General features: G+C 42.1%; 1 protein-coding gene and 1 long non-coding RNA gene across 2 annotated transcripts; both read left to right on the forward strand.

The window, feature by feature from the left end:
• Positions 1-3,091: 3,091 nt before the first annotated feature.
• RND3 (Rho family GTPase 3) lies at positions 3,092-22,802 on the forward strand. The gene is made up of 5 exons (XM_006098488.3): positions 3,092-3,517; positions 3,983-4,070; positions 16,013-16,122; positions 18,983-19,117; positions 20,779-22,802. Exons 1-5 carry the CDS (start codon positions 3,368-3,370, stop codon positions 21,028-21,030), a joined length of 735 nt encoding a protein of 244 aa, XP_006098550.1. The 5' UTR covers positions 3,092-3,367; the 3' UTR covers positions 21,031-22,802.
• LOC111827875 lies at positions 6,537-8,506 on the forward strand. The gene is made up of 2 exons (XR_002831625.1): positions 6,537-7,582; positions 8,143-8,506. It is a non-coding gene; the product is annotated as an uncharacterized LOC111827875 (long non-coding RNA).
• Positions 22,803-25,850: the final 3,048 nt, after the last annotated feature.

Raw genomic sequence — 25,850 nt, forward strand, 5'->3', positions numbered from 1 at the left:
TCAGAGTGACAGTTGCACACCTAGATCTGGGGCCATTCATTCATTCTTTCTTTAATTCCTCAATTCATTCATTCATTTAAGTAATCATGTCACTACTCTGGTTCAAGCCTTCCTATGTCTAACTAGATGTTTCCCTAGAATGAAATCCAAACTCTATCACCATATCTCCATCGGCCGATTATTTCATCCCTACCTGCTTTCTTCTGCTTCCCTACCTATTTTCTCCTTCCCTTAGTAGGCCCCAGTCACTCTGGCCTTCTGAATTCTATTCCTTAAACCTGCCAAACTCTCTCCCTCCATACAACCTTTTCACTATCTGTTCCCTTGCCTTCCACTAGACCTTCTCACGGCTGAATTGTTTTCATCATTGAAAACTCAACTTCCTTACAGAGGCACTGCCAGGCCACTGTGTCTAATACCACCTGCTATGCTCTACCATGCCATCCTGTTTTTTCTTCATAGAGCTCAGCACTGTCATTCTTATTTGTGCAGTTGCTTCCTTATTTATTGTGCATCTCTTGTCTGGAATGTGCACTCTGTGAGCATAGCAAACAGGTCTGGCTTGTTTACTGTTACATTCACAGTTCCTAGAACACAGTGCCTGGTATATAGCAGGTGCTTAATATGTACTTGTTGAACTAAATGCTAAATTAATTTTTAAAGATTTATATAGATTGAATATCCATCCACATGGAGCATTAGAGATTCAAAGAAGAAAAGGAAAGAATTCTTACCCTAAGAGACTCAAAGTTTAGTGACTTCAGGCAGTTGATTTTCTACTCTATTACACAGCCATTAAATTTCACTCAGCAACTTGCAGATTCCTGGAGATTCAGGTAACCTGATTTCCAAAAATAGCCATCCACTCTGATTCCAGATTATTCATGGGTAAAGTGATCATGTCTCTCAGTTTGCCTGGGACAGACCCTGTTTACCATTGTTGTTCTGATGTAATCATTTTTCTCTCAAAGTTGTCCCAGCTTATATGATAAACTACACAGTTATTCTATTCCTTGTCAGCCAATTACTGATAATTGATAATTATTGCTAGTTAGAGTGGTTTAACCATATAGACTACATCAATTCAAGAATATGGAAAGTCAAATCATATCTCTAGAAAGGGGTGAATTTCTAAGTAAAAAGTTGAGGGAAAAATAGGGTGGATCTAATTTTCCCCAGTTCCAATTAGGCCACTAATGAGGCCAGAATTTCCTGAGATATGTTCAGTAGGTCTGAGAAGTGCAAATAAGAGTTAGGTGCCAAATATAAAATAGGTTGATGATTCTTTATTGTGCTAGAAACTAATCTGAGAACTTCATTTACATTTCCTCATAATTACTATTTTATATTTCCTCATAGTTATCATTATAACTCCTACTTTACAGATGATGAAATTGAGGCTTAGAGAAGTTAAATAACTCACCCAAGGTTACACAAATAGAAAATATGAAGTTTAGGAACTAAACACACCTCTTTGTGATCTATTGCCCCCAACCACTATGCCCATTGCTTCTCAAACGAACAAGTAAATAAGTTCATAAAAGATTCCTGTACTTAAGTAGATTTGAGGATGATGGGTTAAGTAAATAATGCTAAGTGGGCTACTTTTCTACAAGACTTTTTCTGTCTGCAACAGGTCAAAGTACTTGGTACATCTTCAAGGAGTGATATGAGCACAGTGTCTCCATCATTAATTGGGCCCTGGTACCCTTTTTTTTGTTCATTTGTTTTTTTGTTGTTGGTGGTGAGGAGTACTAAAGTTCAGCAGAGCAAACTCTGGCCTATGCTGCTTCAGGAACCTGAGCATGGCCAGCCGTCCTCTTCTCTGCGGGTCAGCCCTCCACAATGTGGACGGAGAGTCCACATCAGGGTTTTCCTCTGTGGGGCTCCAGTTTTCTCAGCTCTGAAAGGAAGAGGAGACCGTCCTTGGACCCCTGAGACTTCATGGTCATAGCGTCCAATACTTACATTCATGCTTTTAACCACCTTTCATTGTGCCTTTTCACTCCTCATACTAAGCTTTCTGGTTTTTCACTTCATCTTGTTTTCATTTACAAGCCTAGAAGTCTTCATAGGGAACTGTTAAGTTGCTTTTGGCCAATGTCCTTATGACTTAATAGTTGAAACCTTCCGACAATTTGGAGCGCAGAAGATGAAGATGAGGAAAAAAATAACTTATAAGAAAAAGAAAACAAATTCATGGGCCAATTTTAGTCCTCTCTGAGACTTTTGAAGTAGGTGATTAGAGCGATGGATGTGGAGGAGGGATGAGGGGAGGTGGAAGTTTGTACCTGCATTTTTCAGCTATGCATAATGTGTTTTCTGGGTCCAGCCTAGGGTGCTTCAATTCCTGGGATGGGGGTGAGTATTGATAAAGGGGTTAAAGGGCAGGATCTGAATCCCTCCTATCCAGTCTCCTCACCCCAACGTGGACAATGGCTGACTTTGTATGTTTGGGTCCCCAGTGCCGTAGGGTTGTGTTTCCAGTGGCTTTTGTCACTCAGTTATGAGCAATCCTTCATTTTCTTTCTTTCTGCTCCCACCTCCCCTTTGCACTACTCCTGATTGACCGAAACTGACATGTTTCAGAAGCCAGTCTATTACTGTGACCTAGGCAAGCCAGTTCCCACATCTGGAATAACCTGGCTTAGCTACTGTTTTATGGCCTATATACCTATGACAAACCATTTCTCTACAAAAACAACCACTTAACCCTTCCCCACCCAAGACTTGCTTCCTATATTTTATATGGATGTCTTAATTTAGGAGACAAATGCTTTTGCTTTCATGCATCTTCTGTAGATCAGTCCTTATTAAAACGTTTTTTAAAAATGCTAGTAAAAATCACTATGCACACAGATTCAGTTTCCATCTCCTCCTGGACTTGCACAGTCCCATCCATCAGAAAAGCGTCCTTGGAATCTTCAACTCCTCCCAGAGCCTCGGTCTGGAAATAGATCCCGCAGGGTCACCCCTAGAGGGCGCACTGCTTACGTTGTCCGCAAGTAACCAGACAGCGCTCGCTCCCTGGCTCCATAAAAGGGGAGGAGGCGGATCAGTTTCCTTCTCTCATTGAGAAAGAAGAGGATTGGAAGGCCGAGCATATAAAGCCGCGCAGAGAGCGTGAAACAAAGCAGTCGGATCGGAATTGGACTTGGGAAGCGCGGTGTGGAGTCAAGCATAAAACTTGTTGGAGGGGAGTAACGAGCCTGCTCCTCCAGCTCTCCTTGTCTGCGCCGCGCTTCAGGGATTCCCACCAGCCTTGCGATTTATTTTTATATCTGCTTTTTTATATAGAGAGAAATACATATATATATTTTCCTCTTAAGAGAAAATTCCTGTTCTAAGAGAAAATAAGACAAGATCAATGAAGGAGAGAAGAGCCAGCCAGAAATTATCCAGCAAATCTATCATGGATCCTAATCAGAACGTGAAATGCAAGATAGTAGTGGTGGGAGACAGTCAGTGTGGGAAAACCGCGCTGCTGCACGTCTTCGCCAAAGACTGCTTCCCCGAGGTGAGTGTGGCCGGCCGGGGCTTTGAGGAGGGGGGCGGTCCGCGGGGTACCCCGTCTCCAGGTGGGTTTTCCTTTTTGCTTTTCCCTGTTCCCCTATTTTTTTTTTAAAGCTGTCTTTTCCACCCCTTATTACTCCCACCGGTTAGACTGCCTGGAGAGGGAAAGTGGGCAGGAAGCGTTTAGGGGTTGGGACGCGCCTGCACATTCTGCTGTGAGCTCAGAAACTTGTCCGGTCATGTGTGCAGAACCCGGGGTTGGGAGATTTGGATCCTCACGTCTTGGGGAGCCGGGTGGGGCGAGCGGGGAGGCAGGGGTTTAGGAAAAGGCCTGCCTGTTTGGCGAGTGACCTGATGTGTAGGGTATTTTATTTTTAATTGAGGAGGTAGTTTTTCAGAGGGGGTACTTGCGGCGTCGTGCCTTTTAAGATAACCTCTTTGCACTCTTCTGTCCATTTTGTTCGTCCAGAATTACGTCCCTACAGTGTTTGAGAATTACACGGCCAGTTTTGAAATCGACACACAAAGAATAGAATTGAGCCTGTGGGACACTTCGGGTAAGAGTCAGCGGACCGCGTGGTGCCTGGGGCGGGTTTCCAGCCGCGCTCCCGGGTGCGTGGCGGGTCTGGGACCTCGCGCCCGGCGGCTCTCCGCGCACCCGCCACCGCACGCCACCCGCGCTCGGCCGCCCCTCGGTTAAGGCGACCTTTTCCGAGGGATTCCCGAGGTCCCTGCTGGGTGATAACTCTGTCCCTTCTGGGTGGGGTGAGCGGATGGCAGTGGGGAGAAAAGAGCGCTGTGTGCCCGCAGGGTGACCCCGCGGCGGGGACCGCCTGTAGCCGGGTGGCCAGGGAGCGGTTGGCTCGCGGGACTCCCTGCCCGAGTCGCCTCGCAGCTGCCAAGGGGGCTCGGTGTTGGGGTGACGCGTGCGCCGCCTCGGAACCACCTGGCTCCCGGCGGGCACCCCTCCAGGATCTAACCTGCTGATTTTCTGGGAGGCGGGGAGCGCGGCGGGGGTGGTGGAAAGTGGGAGGTGGGAGAAAATCCCCGAAGCGACGCGGTTACGTTCGGATCCCGCCCCTGGGAGGTGGGGGTGGGGGGTGGGAGGGGAGGGGAACCCTTGCCCGGGCCGCCCCGGCGCTCGTGACGCCTACAGCCAGGAATGCGCTGGCGGCGGGGCAGCACGCGGTCCGCTGGTCCCGGCCTCCTCTCCCAGCCGCCGCCCCGGTGCCGACCTGCAGATCCGAGCTCCCTCGCCTTCCCCAACGCCCCGCTCCTCTTGGTCACGCTGGCCCCCGCCCCCGCCCTTGCCATTCCCTCCTGACCCCTATTGCATCGCCCCCGCCCGCCGAAGAGGCCGCGGGCCGCACTATTCGCCTTTGACCTTCCCGTCCAGTTGAATTATTGACGTGGTGGTGAATTCGTTTCAAGGATCTGGGGGTCAAGACCGGGTTATCGCCTTCCCACGCGCCCACCCATCCACCTGGTGCGCGGTGGTGGTTGGGGGCAGGATTCCAGCACACGGCTTTTAGGGGTTCCGGCTGGGTCTAATGCGGTAAGGGCACCCCCCACCCCCTGCCCCGGAATCTGGGTCTGGGATCCAGGCACCCGCCGCTGGTGTGTGCGGCTCCCGGGAGCGAAGGATTGAGGTTCTCACCAAGGGCATTGCCTCTGGAGGAGGAGGAGCCAGCGCGCAGGCTGGGTCAGAGCCCCCGCGCCGCTGTGTGCAGCTCCGCGAGCAGCTGGGCTGCCGCCGGTGAAACCGGCCCAATCCCGGGTGAAACCAGCGCGCAAGTGCCAACACGCAGGTTTTGCTGTCAAGCTGGGAGTAGCCTCCTGGAGGTGCTTCTGGGCTGTGCGAGCTCCCCACAACCTTGGGCTTTAACCTCTGCAGCCCTGGAGGGACTCGGGGATTGGAGAGCCCCGGGAAGGAACCGGCCTGGCGACCGGCCTGGCAGGGTCGCCTGAGGCAGTCCAGGCACAAAGACCCGCGGGAAGTCTCGCACGAGCGCCTCTCGTGGTCACTGCCTGGTGCTCTGAGTTGTGCAGTGAGAAGCGCCGATTTTGTCTCTCCCTGGAGAGCCAGGCTCTTCCTGGAGCCTTGCCAAGGGCAGCAGAACCAGGACCTCAGCGTGTTTTGTATGGGGGATTGCACACAGTCTCGCAGCTGCAGGGAAGGTGTTGCTAGAATGCTAGTGTTTTCTTATACCTCAGTAGTTCCTATCATCAGCGTTGTTACAGAGCCCCCAGTACTTAATGGGATCTAATTCCCAGACATATCAAGGTATTTGTGATACCTGGTGGGCAGGACAGCTGGTTTGGAACCAATAATTAGCACCAGTAATCCGCTCCCCTCCCCTCCCCCCCCACCACACACACACACACACACACACACGCACACACACACACACACAGGTTTGGACCTAATGCAAGGTAAGAAGTATTTAGGCAGTTAGGTGTGGGGTCTGAGTCTGATCCAGTCGTTGATACGAAGCTGTGCTTAGATCTTAACTACTGGTTACCACCGATTTCTGTGTACAAATCCCCTACCTCCCTGAGTCTCATTTCATTGTCTGAAAAAAGAGAACAGAGAGCTAGATAACGTGCAGGATCCCTCCCAGCCCTTTGCTTCTTGGCTTTAGGACACCGGACAAGCAAGTCTTTTTGTTTCCCAGGATGTTGGTTGGCTTCTGCTCTCAGTCTCAGTGGATCTGGCATTCCAGTGCTGGGGTTTTCACCACCCACAAAGCCAGCCAGGTTCTGGACAGAGCCACTGCTTCCTGGGGGATTTAGGAAGGAGACTCATTTAGGTAGGGGAGGGGCACGGGTGGGCTCAGAGGAAGGAATGCTGGGTTATATATGCCCTGTCTCAGGCTTCAAGAGTCACAGGACCACCAACGGAGATTTCGATTAGGCCTCCAAAGGGCTAAATTGACTTTTTTTTTTTTAGCAGAAAAAAAATGACACATTGTTTTTCAAAGGCTAGAAAATAAACAAAATGTGGAGGCTATGCTTCACATGTGCAGTAAATATCAATCACTTCAGATATTTTCAAGTATTTAATTCAAACTTTCTGCATACATAGCATCATGTCTCACACATGGTAGTCACCCAATAAAATATGTTGCATGAACAAATGAATATGCATAGTTTCCAAGGAGATCAGATTCCCTGACATTTATTACCACTGAATTATCTGTGCACAAAGAACGTCAACTTTATAAACATTGCCTTTCATCAAATTAAAGATAATCACCTGAAATGAAGTCTGTAGTGAGATAATCACTTGTATTTTTACTTAATGAAACAAAACGGATGGATGTTTAGCTAAAATATAAAGGTTTGGAAAAACTGTGATTAAGAAAATATCACGGCAAAATTATTCCATAATGAAATCTTTGCTCCAATTGAGGTTTATACAAACGGGAAAAAAGGCATAGTTAGAATTCCATTATGTTGTTTGTGAGGCAAAATATTAGTTAATTAAACACAGTTACCAAGCACTGCTTAAATTCTAAAATAGACTGTTTCCACCAAAAATGGTTTGTCATTCATGAGCAAAATACATCTAGCAAGAACCACTGCATCAGCAGCTAATCATTTCAAGTGTCTTAACATTTTTCCATTGCAACTCGAGCTTTTCATGGCAAATTTCTAAACAGGATTAATTTTTGATGAATGTTTGACATTTTCTTTTCCCACTAAGATATTTGTTTAGTTCAGGTTGTGAAAATCATTGCATGTGCCTTATGCCTCTTGATACATTTATTTTTTCCCAATTGCTATCAATTTAACTTTGGAGATAAGATCTAAACCAAGTTCGTAAAGTCCTAAGTGTCAATTTTATTTTTCCTTTCTAAAACATTGTGAAAGTTAGAGATTTATTTAGGAAAAATTAGATGTTCCTCACTTCACTTACTAGTATATAGGGAGAAAGATTGCATAAACTTTGTCCTTTGAATGGCATGCTCCTCGTGTTTAGCCTCCTAGCAGAGGGGTAAACATTCAGGAACCAGAAGCAATTCTTGCCTTATCTGGCTTCCATACTTGGAAGGCTTTTCATAAAAGGGTCTCTGCCGGGAGCCGGTCCATCCTTGCTGCTTGACACAGTCGTTGCAGGAAAGAAACATCTGCACAGCATATGTTTCAAGGGACCTGGCATATATAGCATATTGTTCTTAATATGTTTGCTCTCCTTAGCGCCATGTGTTTTAACCAAGGTCACCTCTCCGAGAAAGGTTGTTTCCCCAGGTGGGGATCTTTCCCTGAGGTTAGGGAGGGGATACAACCCCTTAATTAAGTGCCAGGCGGGTAGTTAAGCTACATAATCTTTACTCCCTGGAATGGAGATAAGAAACGCCCCAACCTTTGTAATAGAAATTGACAGGATTAAAATCGGCTGGTATAAATACGGATGTAACAAGACAATAAACATCAGATTGTCATCAGATCCTCATCAGATCCTAACCAGAACCTAGCCAGAGAACATGGCAAAAGATCCTGGACAGAACCTGGCTGAGGAACCCAACTATGATGATCACTGAACGCTGACCCCATGTCATTCCTTCTTCGCCGACTCCGTCCACACCTTTGGGGACCCCTGGACCTGCTGGGGATGGACCCCAACAGGTCTCCTTTTCTCCAGCAGTCATACAATATGCACAGGCAAAGCTCTGCCAATTTGGGTGTAGGAAAGAACATCAAGTGCAAGCAGGCTATGTAGGGTCTTTTTGCACCAAGAGAAAAGATAATTCATTCCCCACTTTTTAAGGCACAGAAACTTAATAGCGCCTTCCATTCTCTTCTCTAGCTCCCTTCTCTTTTTCTGCACCTATTATGTGCAGGCCCTGGGTGAGGTCTTAGAGATGCAGTGTTAGTTTTAAAAAGGCCCTGCCCCTAAGAATCATTTAATTCAGGTGGGGTGGGGAGTGGGGAGATGGAAACTCTCCCCATTTAGTGTAGCTCATATTCAACTTATGATGAGGTTCTTGCACCAAGTGCCCTGTTCTACCTGGTTACAGTGATTTACATTGTCAGGCATCCCTAGTGCTGATAGACCCTCCGGCCGCCAGTGGCAAATGGCTAGTTGATGTCTGATGGTTGCTTAAAGTCACTCCAGCCCCTCTGAAAGTAAACAAAACCTTCTTTGAACTAAAGCCACCATGAATCCTCTAAAAAGTGGTGGTGGGGGGGGGGAGGGGGTGCAGAGAGGGAGAGGGGCTAAAGATAGCCTTTGGATACAGATCCATAATTTCTTGATTTTTAATGAAGTATACCCTTTTCATTAAGAAGATGAACATGTTTATTAATAGTTGCAGAAATGCCCCAAATAATTTTCAAATTTACTCCATGAGTTTCTGCAAAACCATGGGACATGGTATCAGCATTTTGAGGTGATGAGTTGAGATCAAAGTAGTTCTACTATCTATCATGTGCTTCAGAGTCTGCCACATTTGCCAAGCATGGAAGCAATTTGTAGCATGGAGCTAATAATAGAAGCTTAGTCATTTAAGGATCACCATATCTTTCCTAAGTGATTTGATTGCAGTGTAATTTCAACGCATGTGATTTAGGGAATAATAGTCATTCATGCCAGCTTTTAACCAAGGCAAGTTAATGCACATTTTATTTCAGGCATATTATTAGTTTTAAAATACTCAGTTCAGCTGCTAAAATTCCCCCACAATAACTATGCTGTTTCCTCATGAATACTCTTTTGAATCTTGTCATGATATAAGCTTCTTTTAGGCCCTATGTGCTAAAGTTAGTACTTCCTTATTAGTTTTTAACATTATTAGCAGAGAATATAGTTGTCTTTAAATTTAATACTTAAAGGAAAAGGGAAGAAAAAAATCTCAATTCATGGTCTGACTTTAAGGACAAACTTTACAAATATAAGTCATTTATATTGTTATATCTATAGCTTATACATAAGTTTAAAGAATAGTCTCTGTGACAAGCAGTCTATTGAAATATTTCTTAACAGGAATGGAAATGTTCAGCTGTGTTGGAGATTAGTGTATAATTAATTCAGAAAAGCAGCTTCAAAAGAGATCACTGGCCCCTCTTTTGTGATTTACCATGTAAATTAACACATCAAGGCAAGACATATAGAATAGAAAGAAGTATAAAGCCAGTAAGCAGTTTTGTTGTTGTTGTTAGTTTTTTTTAGGGCATTGTGTGCGCATGAACTCTGATGAATGCTGTGGGAACAGGGTGGGGACAGCAGAGCAAAGCTGAGCCCTCAAGGCACTACGAGTCTTATCTTTGGTTCTTTAATACTTGTTTATAGGAGGGTGAGTCTAAGGTTCTAAAGTTGGTTTCACCTATCACGAAGATCCAAAGAATTGAAGGCTATAGGGCCAGCCCAAGCCCCTGATCTAATGCCTTCCTTATCTCCATAAGTTTACCCAGTCTTTAACATCCCTCCCACTTGGAAACAGCTTACATTTATTTAATGATTCAAGGAAACCAAGATTCTGAAAGCTGAAGTCTAACTTAACCTTGTTAGAGAAAGACAGAGAACAAGCATTTACAAAGAAGCCAAATACTCATGGGTGATGTGACTACCAAGGGCAAAATTGCAGAAAACCAGTTCGATCATAAGGTAGTCATGATCCCTAGGAGCTTAGAGTTTCAAAACTAGGTTCAACTCTTAGGCTTTTATCCTGAAACTCTGTAAGACATGTAGATTAAGGCAAAACAGAGAGCTCTTAAGTTTGGATGGTGATTTTCAATACGCAATAAACTACATTTGGAGATTTGTCCACCATGCAATGATTTCAGCTTAAACTATAGATTTTTAAAAAGTAAGGTATAAATTCCCTTTCTAAGTCTACATCTGTCTCTAGATCCTCAGTTAGTGCTAAGTTTTCTCCAATTTAGTTTCTTGCTAAATTGTACATTTCAGTGAGGCGTCCATATTGGTCATTTTGATGGCACCTGAAATAACCAGATGTTTCCTTATTAATCCAGTTCTTTTGCATGTAGATATGACACCAGGGATCAATAGTTTCTCCAATAAGCTCATGGTATCTGGTGGGCTGTGCTAAATGAATTAGTTGTACCTCAGCCATTTTCAGATGCCCTGTAAATGTCTTCTCAGTTACTATATATTGGCAACTTGACTTAGAGACACCAAAGCAAATTCCCATTGACACCGAATGCAACTGGGAATTTGCAGAAGTTTGACCATGTGTTGTGTAAATTGGTTTTGAAAAGTGAGCCTGATGATGTAGGATATGGCAAGACGAATTCACCTGTGGAGCTCTTCTCTGAGGAATCAAGTATTATATGGAACACAAAGTCTTTAATCTGTTACTGAAGAATAATGCCATTAAAAACTTTTGTTCATATCTACCCTTATCCCTAAAGCTCTGTGACTTACCATAGTTCCACTTTAAGTAGAATGTTTGGGTTCTAATACTTCTTAAAAGTCTAAGTAAGACCAGGAGTTTAGGGCAACCACTTTATTTACAGCCCCAAAATAGCGACCTTATTTCTACCTCATTGACTTTCCAACTATGCATCTGCACTGCCCCAAGAAATAAAAAAATATTGATTCTATCTTTATAGCAACACAGAAGGGCCCCTGTCCACGTTTTCATAAAATCTGTTCATAATTCCAGTGAATCTGAACCTGTAAAAGAAACAAAATACTCTTCCTGGGAATGTTTGTTGCATATTTGTGGGCATGGCATTTGTGGGGCACACTACTGGGGAAAAGAGTTCAGAGTCGCCTACTGTGCCAGACAGAAAAGTCCTGCTCAGACTTGATTCACATGGTTGAGATTGTTGCTAATTTGGAGCTTTCACTCTCTAGATGGCATGAAGAAGTGGAATCCGCTGATAGCTGGGCAGATCATAGTCTCGTGTGTTTGCTGCTGTTGGCACAGAGATTCTGTTGGTGGCCACTGAAAATACCAAAAGTTAAATCTATTTTCTTTGCCAAAAAAAATATGCAGTATTCCTAATTTTATTGTTCTTGTTAGGAATTTCTTAAGGGGGAATGGAAAGTTTTTAAATTTAAGGTTCAAATAAAAGAAATTATATTTAGGAAATACTCAACTAGAAGAGTTTTCAGTTCTCAGACTCCTATAGAGACTCAGAACATTTGAACTGGTTTTGCAAAAGGTTCCATAAAGCCTGCCTTTGGGCATGAATCTTCTCACATATACATTTAATGATGTACATATATGGTATGTTCTATCTTTGTGAAAGGATGACGTAAACAGGCAGGTATGTCTGCAAAATTAGTTTCTGGGTGAGGCACTTTGTGACTCTTCTTGGGCTGGAAATGCTGCTCTCACGCAAAGTTAATGATCTTGAAGACAAAGATGGGTAGACCTGATGTTTCAAAAGCCTTTTAGAACTTGGCCGATGTTTGCCAAACTTGAGGAACTCAGAGCACCATAAATGTGCACTTATTCTAATCTACACCCAAGCAAAGAGATTTTTTTCTTTCTTTTTTTTTTATTTTTTTTTGTGGAGGTGGGGTGCATATGTGGCATAGTTGTTTCTTTATAATACAGAGTTTTCCTGAAGTTTTCTCTTTATGGTCTGATCAGTTCATTAGAAAGGACTTGGGAATAGTGCTGTGTGTTTCAAGTTTCGTCTGGCATAATAAGAAATGCTGCAGCTGAGATTTCCATATGCATGAAGCCTATTGCACATGCTGAGAAAGAGTTTTATTTGAGAAAGCTCAGCTCAGTACCTAGACTTACTGCATTTAGCTGAGGTACATTCTTGGGGTACATACATCAGTACCTGCTGTGTACTGCAGTTAGAGTTCAGTATGCTCCTACATAGTGAAAAATGTGCAGCACTCTTGTGTTTAGTTCTACAGTTACCCTGGAAGCTTTGCACCTGCATCTTTAAAAATATATATATAGAAGTTAATGTGTTGCTGTTTGGCTTAACAGACTGTTTTAAGACTTTTCGGGAGAGATGTAGGAGTTAAGGGCACGCATTTTTCCTATTTCATGGGCTTACTTTCAGCCCTTACTTTGGTGTCACTTCTGCCTCCCATATTGGTTCTCACTTCACAGGGCATTCCTGGAATTCCTCTTCCCTTTTTCTTGGCCTGTGAGTTGTACCACACATGCCTGTGATTACAGCGTGCACTCTCCAGCTTTGCTTTCCTTTGTGCAGTAGCATGGGCTTTACAGAAGAGAATGAGGAAGAATCTGAAGTGCTTAAGCAGAGTAAACACTGTTAAGTTACACAGGATCTTTTTTTTTCCCCTGAAGGTTCTGCTTAGCTGAATTGTTAGATTTTTTTTTTTTTTTACTATGAAAAAGTAGAGGCAATAGATTTTCTATCCCAAAAGATAGGAAAGATCTTTGGGATAGGAAAATTTTACCCCACCCCAAAATATAATGAGTAAGTGGTCTTGTGGTCTTGTTATTTTTAATGACACATTACTCTTGTAGTTAGTGGTTATACAAATTATGCTTATAACTAATAAATATGGGGATCAGTTTTATTGCCACTTTGGACACTCCTGTTGATCTAACAGAAGTGAGAGGACAGGATCACGCCTAATCAGGTCTCGTGAAAGCTTTTAAAAAGTGCCTCTTTGTGGGTGGTGGGCACCCAGTGCAACATACAGATACATCTTGTATCATACAAGTGTATGGTTGAAACCTGTATGATCCTATTAACCCATGTTACCCCAATAGATTTATTTTTTAAAAATTGCCTCTCTAAAATGTAAAGCAAGGTGGTTTATGTCTCATGAACCTTCACATACATACTTATTTTCATTCAAAACATTAAACCAAATGAAAACTTGAACAGAAACAAACCTCAGTAAGAATGTGGTATCAGTCACAGCTCTGTTTCATCTTAAGTCGGGACAGTTTCTACGGTTGCAGCTATGTGGGCTGACTCACTAAGCACACAGGGCACATGGCTTGGTTCTAGGAAGCTGTAGTCTCCAGGCGGGACAGGGCAGAGGGCGGAGCACAGTGCCAGACCCCCTTTGTGGCTGATAATGCCTGGGGGAGGGAGACCCAGCACAGAAAGGACCGGGCCGGAGAAGTATTCTCTGCAGCCATGTGGTGAACTAAATTATGAAACCACTTTCTTGGTAGTCCCGATTTTCATTACTCTATTTGAACACCTTTGTAATTCTCTGGCTGTCTTTCCTAAATTTTGTAGTATCTGGAAAAGATGGCCCCATTGTTGTGCAGAGCAGTTGTGGGTCTGAGATTGGCAGTGAGCACTCTCACCTCATGTTCTGAAGGAATAAGGCACCTGCAGGTGCTTCTCCTCCCAAGTTCAGGTCGGATTGAGGCTGGGAAGTGAGTGGTTTCCAAGAAAGGAGATCTCTGAAAGCCTGGCTAGGTTTCTGACAGTCCTCACTGTTGGAGAGCTCTGCTTTTATGGATCTGGGGTCCGCTCATCTCCTGCTAACTCTGAAGAGCAGAGGAAATCCTGGGGTTCATGGCTGGTATTTGGATTTCCACTCTATGATCCAGAACTTTCTGACTCCGTATTTGGAAAGCAATTCCTTAATGTTTACAGCTGCAGCTCTGTCAAAGTTGGACTTTGGACACAAACAAGGAAGTTTGCAATTCGGAAAGTCAGCACCTCACAGAACAAATATACCCACACAGAGCCATAAGCCACCTAATTTCTGATGCCTCTCAGTAATGTTTAAATTAGTGAATTATGTGTGTTAGTCTCTTCACCTCAGATTTTCTTTAAGTGACTGAAAAGGCAGGAGCTACAGCTTATCATTTTCAGAGTCATCCTCATTCTAATATGCCTCATTATTTAAAATGACTTGATTTTGAAAGAAACTGAAACCTTTAAGCATTTGGAAAATGTCTTTCAGTTGTCAGCCTGCTTCTAGGTGTGGGTAGGAAGCTGGTGCAGCTCATGAAAAATTCTGGCTCCGATTGTTTGTACTTATTCATACACTTTCTTCCTGATTCCTAGAACATTTCCTTCTTCCTTGATTGGTAGACACACCTGGCTTGAATTGTCACTGTCCACCTGTAAAACAGCTCAGTGTAAAGGCCACAGTGTCTCTGGGTTCCGTAGTGACCGCTAGGGACCAGACTATACTGTGAACAGAGGCTGGTGCACCCTAACTGCAATGACTTCTAGAACTCAAGAATAGCCTCACATTTTGTTTTGCTAGATTATTTTAAAAGCTTCTTTAGTATTTCTCTCCTCCTGACTTTGACTATCAAGGTTTTGATTTATCAGGAGACAGCATGTCATGTTTTTCTGCTAGAAACGGAAGGCTATGTCAAAATGGAATTGATTTTCAAAAAGGCTTTGGTGGTTTAGATTTGACTCTCTACTCTGGAGCCAAATACACATACATACTTACACACACACACACACACACACACACATATTTATATATATCCCCTAATAAAATGACTTTCATATTATGCCTGTGAAATGTCAGTATATGGAAAATGATTTAAAAAATAAAAAGCATTGACAAGCTGCATTTGATTGTATAGTCACACTATTTTATAATAATTGGCCTCGTGTAATTGCCCATCCTTTGGGATTCCTAAAGGAAAGGGAGAAATTTTCGAAATGGCTAGAGGGTTCTGTGGTTAAATTAATTGGCTGGTAACTTAAACCTTTTGGGTGCCCTGGATTTAACTCAGGCCAAGACCCTTGGATCATGCCTCCGTGTCATTCTCAGAGATGGGACTGTGTAAAAAAGTGACGTGATCCAATGTGGCATTTATTACAGGGTTTGGTTGTAACAGGAAGAGAAACTGTAGAGTTTGGGGGTGAGTTTAAGTAAGCAAGCTCACAGGTTGATGGCTTATCCAAACTTGTAACTTTGAGGTAGGGTACACAGATGCAATGTGGTTGACTGTGGTTCTCTTTGAAGAGCTGAACCTACCTTTTCCTCCCTCCCCGACTCACCCTTATCGGATTGTCAGAGTGCTTTTGAGTTTTGGTCTCTTTCCCAAGAAGTAGCTCCATTTATGGTGCTGGCTACCACTCAGCTTTTAATAGCACCGACACAACCATAACCATAGTTAAGACTTACTGAGCCCTTACTAAATGGGTCTATTTAATCCCAGGTAGGTAACGTCATCCTCATTTATGAATGAAGAATCTGACGCAGAATCCTAAAGCAACCCTGCCCCTCCTTCAGTGGTGGCGGTGGGTGGGTTTGCATTCTGGGCCATCTGGCTCCAATAGCCTCTGTGTTTCACCCTGATGCCCAATCTTCACTCTGAACCATGCAGATGTTAGATCCCAGCTCTTCCCTTTGGAGTCCCATCAGATACAAGGGAGGCTTCATTCCTCTTCTGGCAGCGACGCATATATTACTACTCAGCCTTTGTTTGTGTGTTTTGTTTTGTTTTTGCCTTAATAACCAAAAATTAGAGGAAGTGGGAATGGGACCCCACCCCCATGTGATATTCAAGGGATTTAATTCAAAAGGGCAGGATTAATGCATGACAGACAAGAGATTTTCATCTAAAAACTGGTGTATCTTTGTCTCTTCCAGGTTCTCCTTATTATGACAACGTCCGGCCCCTCTCTTACCCAGACTCAGATGCTGTGCTGATTTGCTTTGACATCAGTAGACCAGAGACTCTGGACAGTGTCCTAAAAAAGGCAAGTGCTGGAGAATGATGGCACGGTTCAGTACCGGCCCATATATAACATAGGAACAGGAAGTGGGCTGGGGAGCCCCAACACTCTAGTTAATACTCGGCTGTGTATTTTGGAGTTAGAACACTGTAAAGGACACTTTTACACTATGTTAGGGTTTCCATATGTGTCACCAGTTTTGATGATGAGCTTGCTTAAAATTGTATTTCATTTTCAGAAACAAAACACCCCTTTAAGAGCCTCTGAGTTTATTCTTTGGGCAGAAATTATATTTGATTACTGTCAAGCATGTCTTCCCTCTTTCCTTCCTTTATTTACCCTATAGATTGTGTCTTAGTTTATAGGTTTATGTTTGACCTCAACTCAGATAGTGAAAAGAATGCAATAGTAGCTGTTTTAAGAAAGAGGCTGTGTTTCAGTAATGATGTTAGTTATTAGAAACAGAAATAGAACTAATATAGGAGGAACATGGGCGTGTTTCCAGACATTAGACAAGGTGACTTGTATTTAGGGAGATGTCAGATGCTAACAAGAACAGTAGTTGTAAACATGTTCTGATGATAACATACCTGGTTTCTGGAGGTGAAAGGACCCAAAGAAGCCCTGGACAGAACCAGGGGGAGGTCAAGAGGAAGGGGACCTCTTGCAGGGGGGTCCTAGGTACTGAGAAGCCAGCGGGAGGGAGGAGCTGTCCTGGGCCTCCACCAGTTTTGTACTCAGCCTCTGGGCAACTACCGAAGCCACGTGCTTCACTATGGATCAGCCTGTGTTCTCAGTCCTGGCCCTGAGCGCTGTGGGGTTTCAGAATCAGACCCTTCTGTGGAGCGCCCTCTCTTCTCCAAGCACAAAGGCTTACACAGAGAATGTGGTTGAGAACAAGGCAGTGTCATTATAACATTTTGTGTGTTTTTATTAATTTATACCTATTTATCATGTTTGACTGTTTATCTTTTGTGTCATATAAAATTAGAGTTTGAAGGTGAATCATCACTCATCTCTTTACAAACATGGCAAACACAGTTATCTCAATGAAATGTGCTTTTCTACTTTTTAACTTATCTATGTATCACAAATAATGCTGTTTGTCAGGCTTAAGCATGAATACACCTTTCCTGTCTTCAGTGCTCGTAAATAGTTGCTAGACATGCAGAGGGAGGCCAAAGTCATTACACAGCTGAAGAGCAACATAACAGCATGCCTAGTGCTTGTCTGTAGGTAAAAGAGATTGCTTATTTACTGGAGTTTTTACTTGATGTAGCATCGGGTTATGCATAATTTATAATGAAAAGCCGTGCTCCTGTTTTATTTTGCTTTCATCCACTGAGACAAAATGAATAGTGACATTGGCCTTAAAGATATTAATGAGTATGTTTTACATTCGTGTGAGGTTTAAGGCTCCTGATAACCCCTGTTATGGTTTGTCTTGATTAATTGAATCCTTTAAGTCCTTGAATATCAAAGAGGTTAGAGTGGCTTAAAGCAGGATAGATTGTATTCTTTTTTTTTTTAAAATTCACCTTCCAGTTCTTAACTCCAGTGCCGTTCAGCACATGGTAGATGTTCCTAAATAGTTCTGGAAGGGATAGGAGGAATGAAGGGAGGGGAAAAAGGGAGGGAGGAATTGGTGGATACATTGGGCTCTTATGGAAAGTACATTCCTCCCTTCACCCACTGGTGTACTTGGGAGTAGAGTTCTTTGCCCACAGTACACCTCTAGCTCTGGAAATGTCTCTCTGATAGTCTTCTAAACTACTCCTGCAGGATGTCCCTCTTATCCAGGATTATATTCATGACTTCATCATCCACACTCTTCTGTGAATTCCTTTTTTGGAGGCACAGTTATGTCTTAGTCATCTTTGTAACCACCACAATATGTAGTACAGCACTTAAATACATATGTGTGCCTGTGGGAGGGGAGAGTCTGGAGGCGTGGATTCCTGATCTCAGCCCCTCTAATCCCTCTTCCCCAAGAGCCAGAACTTTCCTGTGAACACCCTGAACTCCTGACTCCCATCCTGATGGTTATCTCAAGTGTGAGGAAGTGAAACCACAAAAAGATATCCATTTGCTCTTTAAAGGGAGGAATCCCCTGGCAGACTTTTCTGTAGATTCTAATAATTCCTGTTAGGTCACAAAACAACTAACCCCAAATTGCACTAAATTGAAACATTTAGCAGCTATGTAGCTTAAAACTGACTCCAGGGCATATGAGCCGCAGAACCAGATGCCTCTCTGAAAGCCCAAAAGGTGGGATTCTGCAAGGCCATGGTCTTGGTTGATTTGGCCACTTGAATGGAAACTTCTTAGAGGCAGAACGTTCTGTTTATTGACTTTATCTCCAGTTCTTGAAATCTCAATACAGATTCCATCACATGGTAGCTGCTCCATCTTTCTTGATGGGATCAGTGAACACATACCTGTGCTTATGTTGGTTCCTTCTTATTCCCAGCCGTCCATGCTGGGACGTGTCAGCTCAACACATCCAAGGATGTAATCACTTGTTAGAATATATAATTATGCTTAAGGCACTTTTATCTTTCAGAGATACCCCAATAATTAAGATATTACTGAAGTTACCTTCTGACAACACCCAACAAAGCTCTTGCAGTAGGAACAGATACTGAGTCACAAAAAGAGAGAATAAATAATAATATGCATAAGTCTTCCCCAATGGATCCACTTGAGGATGTAGTAAAACTTAGTATTACTTAGGAGATAAATGCAAGTTTGCTTCTTCATCTGAAGTGAAGGTTCCTTTTAAATGTCCCTTATGAGTCCCATTCCCAATGTCTTCCAGTGGAGAAATTGTTTCTATTCTGTGGGTGTCAGCGCTTTGCTAATGTTTCGTCTTTTCCCTCAACAGTGGAAAGGTGAAATCCAGGAGTTTTGTCCCAACACCAAAATGCTCATGGTGGGTTGCAAATCTGATCTTCGGACCGATGTCAGCACATTAGTGGAGCTCTCCAACCACAGACAGACACCAGTGTCCTATGACCAGGTATGTATATGTTGTCAGTGTACCAGTGTGGGTTTTAAAAAGGACAGAAATGGAACATCACTCATAATAAATAAAATTAACAGGTGCCACTTTTCTTAAGGCTAAACTAGTGGTCAAGTCCAAGTGCAAGACCCTTTTCTAAGATGCAGAATGAGCACTATGTGTCCAGATTGGCACCATCTGTAAACACAGATGAAGGGGCTGGTGCTTTGGGGCCTGTGCCTTCACAGGAAGCATCTAAGCTCCTTGGGAGCAGCCTGTAGCTCAGATCAGTGTCAAAGGTCACAAGTGATCGGGGGCAAAGTTCGGCTGAAAATGGGATACTTTGGCACTGAACCCTCCCAAAAAGCTTTCCAAAATTGTTTCAGTGGTTTATTGTATAAAGGATTCATGTGTGTATATGCATAATAAGACAAGTTTGGGAAAAAATCTTTTAAAATATGAATGTTCTGGCATTTAGTAGAGCAATGACATCTTTGATTACTGAGTATATGAACAGTGGGTCATATGCTTCCTTGTATATATCTGTAGCTCCCACTGGATTTAAGAGAGAATGGGGTCAACATCGGTAGTACTCTTTAAGAGAGTTCATCTTATTTTACACTCAGCAGCACAATAAAATACAACAAAAAGAGAAAGGCTTTGACAGTAAAGTAGAACACTCCATAAAACTGTCTTTTACAGATTCATCACTTTTTCAGGTGTTTTTTCTAAGCATTTAGAAAAGAGGAGACTTGGTTTTAGAAATTTATTCTCTCAAAGCCTACAGATTCTAAAAAGAGTTCATGTTGAAAGAGCTATGTATATTTTTTTAGTATTCATTATTTTAAATGCTGTAGTCTTTGTCTTGCATTTCTAATTAACAAAAAATTTGTTATTTAGTAAACTGTTTTGATGCACACTTCCTTATTGTTCTGTTCACTGGGGTGTATGGCCCATGTTTAGAAATTACATATTTCGTGTTTACTAACGAGATGGCATAACAGTACTATTTCTTTCATCAATTTATTTTGGCCCTAAGACTTAATTCCACACATCTCAAAATTGATTCTGTATTCTATTCTTTATCCCTGTTTTTTTGGTAAAGCCTATTGACTAATCTTGATTGTTACATACACTCAAGAAAATTGAGTGCCCCATGAGGTGCTGGAACAAGCTAGGGGCTGAATCACCCCTGCTAGAAGCATGTGGAAAATGCATCATTTATATTCATGATCTTCAGCTGCCTTTTTCCAATAGTAGGATCCTCTGAGTAATTCTATACTTTGCTGTGACCTGGGAGACCAGAGATTCTAGTTACTCTTGGTTACAGTTGATAGTGAAGATGAATCACCTCCTTAGCTTCTCTCCTACTTCTTTGAATCATACTAACTGATGCTCTGGGCCTCATTTAGTGATGACCCAGTGACAGCCTCTAGGATGTCAAACAGCATCTATTCAGTGATGAAAATTGTGCATCTTAGGACTGGTTCTTGACTGCAAATATTTTTGAAATGGTAAAGAAGGCAGTACAGATTTAAAAACTGGCATTTTTTTTGCAGCAACACTTGGAAAATTCAGTTAACATTAGAAATGCTTTGCGATGCATTATTATTTAGAAGACACTTATAACTTTTCCCAAAGACATATTGCTAAATACAGTCCCTTCTTTTACTTCTCAGGGGGCAAATATGGCCAAACAGATCGGAGCAGCCACTTATATTGAATGCTCAGCACTACAGTCAGAAAATAGCGTCAGAGACATTTTTCACGTTGCCACCTTGGCGTGTGTAAACAAAACAAATAAAAACGTTAAGCGGAACAAATCACAGAGGGCCACCAAGCGGATTTCACACATGCCCAGCAGACCAGAGCTCTCGGCAGTTGCTACGGACTTACGAAAGGACAAAGCGAAGAGTTGCACTGTGATGTGAATCTCCCGTTACCTTTGATGAGGACAAGGAACTTTCGTGTAAAAAAAACACCAACAACAAAACAAAAAGGTGAAGTCTGAATGAAGTGCGCAGCCGAAGTCACATATTCCGGAGGCTTAGGGGGCATTTGAGAGGATGCTCATCTTTTTGGAATCCTGTCCTTAGGTTCGGCTTGTAGAACACATGGTGAGAAGTGAATCCATTGAAGAGTTCTGAAGCGTGACTTGAGAAATATGCCAAAAAGAGAGAGATTCAGATGGGCTAGAGGTAGATGAGGAGAAATGCGAGTACCTCCAAGAAGAAATATCCCGCTCGGCGTGGTGCTTGCGTTATTGTTTTCTTTGTTATAATCTAGTCATGGATCTCTACTTTGATTTAATTTTTCAATGTTTTAATCTCCTTTACAAAAAAGTATATATTAATATACCGTCCTCACTGGGGAACTGGCACTGTGACCTTAGCATTTAGTTTTCTAGAGGATGAGATCTAATTTCCTTCTAGCTCATCATTAAAATGGAAATTGTATCAGGACCCTTGGGATATCCAGAGGAAAAGTTGGCGAGGCTTTGAAATCTTGCCTTCCTGACAATAGCTGAGCGAGAGGGCTCTAAAGAAAGGCTTTTGCAGTCTTGCAAGATATGCAGACGATCAAGTAGAAAAAAGTGTCGATTTTTATTCAGTCTGATGGTTCTGTTCATCATTGTGATTGTCATTAAAAAGTGGTAAATTGCTCAAGGTAATATTTTTGTGCGCTGTGTAGAAGAGAGGGTGTGTGATTTTTAAATTTTTTTTATTTTTTTTTTGCCATCGTTAATGAAAATGCAAAGTCAAATAAAAGGTGTCTTGGTTTGATGTCATAGGATGAATGATCTAAGGGGGGAAAATGTAGGTACTATCTTCACAGGAAGAAATAATGAAGGAATAGTAGCAGAAAGCACAGTTTGTGAGTGAAGCTGTCTGGAATCATTACCAAAAGTACAAAGCAAAAGGCCTCTTCTTTGGGGGATGAAGCTCTGAAGTTGGCAGCATCTGATGATCGGTCGGTTTAGTTCGCTTCCTTTAAATGAACACGATCACAGAAGGACTCTCCTGTCCACGCTTTAGAGTCTCCTTCGTGGGAAAGTATGTACGGTCCGTCCTGACACTCTGCTAGCCATTTCTAGAGTGACTGCTAAACCTCACTTAGCCAGATTCTGCCAAGGCCCTTGTTCAGTACTTGATCGCTGTTGTTACCTAAAATAATCAGCAGTTAAAATAGTTTACAGATATTTTTGACCAGTTTCTTTTAGAGCTTCTTTCAGAGTATAAACCCGATCTGACCTGTTGGCGCTTGTTGAAAACGAGCTTTCTTTCCAATGATAAAGCTTCATTTTTGAAGTGTTGAAGCTGTCGCTCCCATTAAACTGTGGCAGGAGAGGAGATTACGGTAATTACAAACTTCGTTCTATGTTTTACAAGCACTTTGTTTTGTCTCTGCAAGGAAATACCATTCCAGTCATTTCCCACGAAATATAGATGTTTCTACCAACATAATATGCTTTGACTGAGGCAGCATTATGCTTTGGGCAGTATTACAAAATAGCTGGCAAGTGCTTTCTGTATTTAAATATTGTAAAAAGAAAATAAGTTATAACTGTTAAAAAGCAGAACCTTTGTTGCATTTTTTAAAATGTTGAAGTCAATTTGTATGTTTGTTTGGTCAATGTTTCCGCAGTATTTATTAAAACATACTTTTTTTTTCTCCTTCAAATAAAAAAGTAACCATGTCTTTGTCTAAATGTGATCTGTCTTTTATTGTCTACTTCCTGATTTAGCTGTTTAATTTTGACAGAGATGATTACAGAATCTGGCTCATGTTTCCAAACCTAGTAGGCTTTGGAATGTTTTTATTCTGGGCAGTAGTAGCAGTTTCTTGGAAAAAGATAAATCTGCATCTATAAAGAGTTTTCATGATGATTCCAAATCACAAAAAGAAAATGGAGCATAATTAGACTAAGTGATTGGATCTTAGACATAAAGAGCCACGATACCACCTGGAATTAACTTGTAGAAAATGTGGAAATTCCTTGAACAGCAGTAATGACACAGTATGGTGCGGTCTCAGGTCACAGATTTATTTCTGAGATGAGGCCAGTCTGCATCCCTGCCCTCTGAGCCCCTAACTCAGCCATCCACCTTACAGTTCTCCTTGTTCACAGAGGCTGATAGAACAGATGCCCCAGGACCCAGCTGTTGGATCAATTAGGGGAAGGGAAGCAGAACAAAAAAATGACCTTACTTATAGTTGCAGCATCTCAATAACATAGGACAACACAATATAGGGTCCCTCAGTGTGTGGAAGATGTAAAGGAAGCATGGAATAGCTTAGGACCAGGGGAAGCCTGGGTCCCCCTAAACCCAGTTAGTTGCTTCTACATTTAGCTAAAACTTACACATGCAGAGGCTGGTGGGCGGGAAGAGATCAACCGATGAACTTGTATGCATATATGCATAACCCGTGGACACAGAATGGGGTGGTAAGGGCCTGGGGTGGGGTTGGGTGGGGTGGGGGAGGGCGGCGGGAGTGGGCTGGAAGAGTTTAATGGGGGAAAAGGAGAACCTATGTAATACTTTCAACAATAAAGATTAAAAAAACAAAACTCTTACACATAAATTTTACATAAATGTCTGAAGATACTCAAAGAGGGACCTTTAAAACTCAGCTATTTTTTCTACACAACTAAGTCACTTCATATAAAAACTGCATCCTGTAGCTTTTTTTTTTTTAATGGTTTTAGAAATATTTGAGGTATAGTTGCTTGGAAAGAATTCTCTGAAGCACAAACCAAAAGGGAAACCTGAGGATCCAGCATGAGTGAGTGAATTAAAGAGCATTGACATGGGACAGCCTCATAAAAAATTTTAAAAGCAGAGAATTACCAAAAATGTTTGGGACTTATTCTTGTCAGCAAGCAGTAAAGGGAATGAAAGTACTTTCCTAATCCTTGGCATTGAGTAACTTCTCGGCATAATATCTAAGTCAGACTTGCAAGAAACGTGTTTCTCAACAATGACTGGCATGGAGCAGGCAAGGGGAGGGCACAGGGAGGGGTGGGGGTGGGAAGGCAGATACACAAACTGCTGAGGTTCTGCTGACCGTGGTGGTATTTCATAGGCTGTACAGTAACATTTCCCTCTGGTGAATTGTTCCTTTCCAGCAGCTTTAATTTGTTAAACCCAAAAGAAAAAAATGTGTCTTCAGCCCTAGGCATGTATGCCTTCCTTTTTCCCTCTGACTTTTTGCTTCAGCAAACATTTATTCTAAGCATTCTGTGAACATTCCTTTCTATTGATTAATAGTCATGATTAATGTCTCTTTAAATACTAAAAGGTGATTTTCAAACTCTGAGTTAAGACTTTAATTGTGTCTCTCTCACTTCCATTAATCTTCTACAGGAATAGTTGCTTAGAAGATTCTAGTCTTATATGGAATGTAAGTCAAATTTAGAAATAACCCAGGGAATTCTTTTTTTTATTGAAGGAATAGATTTTTTAAAAATCACCTTACCCTCTAAGATTCTCAAAACTCTCAAAGCTGCGTGTCCTCTTTTTGATGGATTATTTTGACATTAGCATTCTGTTCTAAATATCCCAGTTTTTATTTTGTCATTCTTTCACTGACCATGTGATTTTTTAGAGTACCTACTATGTGCTGGCACTATTCTGGGCTTGGTCCATAAAACAGCATCTCTGCCCCAGGGAGTTTATATCTAGTAGAGGAAGATGGTCACAAACAACACAATGCACTGTGTCTGGGTGGGATCTCCATGGACATCTCCATGATGGACATCTCCATGGGATATCCATGGACATAGTAACAGCCACAGATGCAGGGTTGGTGGGAACATTCCGATAGGTAGTTGGGAACCACATTTATATCGCTATAATGGAGTGGTGCAAGTGGAATTTCTAAATGCATCCTAATGGCTCACATGGTGATTATGGAAGAGCAATGTGAGGTATGGAGTCATTATTGTGTCTGTACAATAACCCTAGATTTTTATGGCTGGTCAGAGTTAGAAGGGAAAAGACTCCTTCTGAGCTGAACATTTACGCTCCCCAATCTTTTTGTTATAAAATGTTGCTGCATTGCTATAGTTTTGTACTTTATGTGGAATCTTCAATTGTTGAACAAATTGGAAAAGTAAAAATGAAGTATAGTTTGAGATAAATGAAATAAAAACTATAAAATAAATTTAACTCTCAGGAAATTACAAAACATGGTGGTATTTATATAGTACTTCGGGTGAATATGGAAAACTCATTATTTATCTAATATTGAAAATACATATTTAGAGGGAGTCTAAAAGATCTTTTAAAAAGTATTCACAGTGAATTCTAAGGCTCTTAGTGTCTGCCCCCCTGGGAACACAGGAAACAAATTCTAATGAACCCTAAATCTGCAAGCTTGGCAGAGCCAATTCATTCTTTGGGATTTTTTTCTTCTTCAGATTTTTTTTTTTGGTCTTTTGAGGGAAACATTAGTGCCTATCTTCAATGAACACCGAGGCACTGATGGTGAGCTTCTATTATACAACAAACTTTTAAAAGACATTTCAATGAAAAATGAAAATGGGGTCATTATATGACCAACCCCCTTGTCAAAGTAAGAGTTAACACTGAAATTGCACAGGTTATGTGCCAGGCACTGTCCTAAATGGTTCATACCCCTTCACAAATAAACTCGATAATTTAAGTACCATCAAGTTTACTATTTACAGAGAAGGATTGAGGTATTTTCTTCAAGGTCAAGATTAGAACTCAGACAATGCAGTCTAGCT

Source organism: Myotis lucifugus, unplaced genomic scaffold (assembly GCF_000147115.1).
Source record: "Myotis lucifugus unplaced genomic scaffold, Myoluc2.0 scaffold_238, whole genome shotgun sequence".
Classification (NCBI taxonomy): Eukaryota; Metazoa; Chordata; class Mammalia; order Chiroptera; family Vespertilionidae; genus Myotis; species Myotis lucifugus.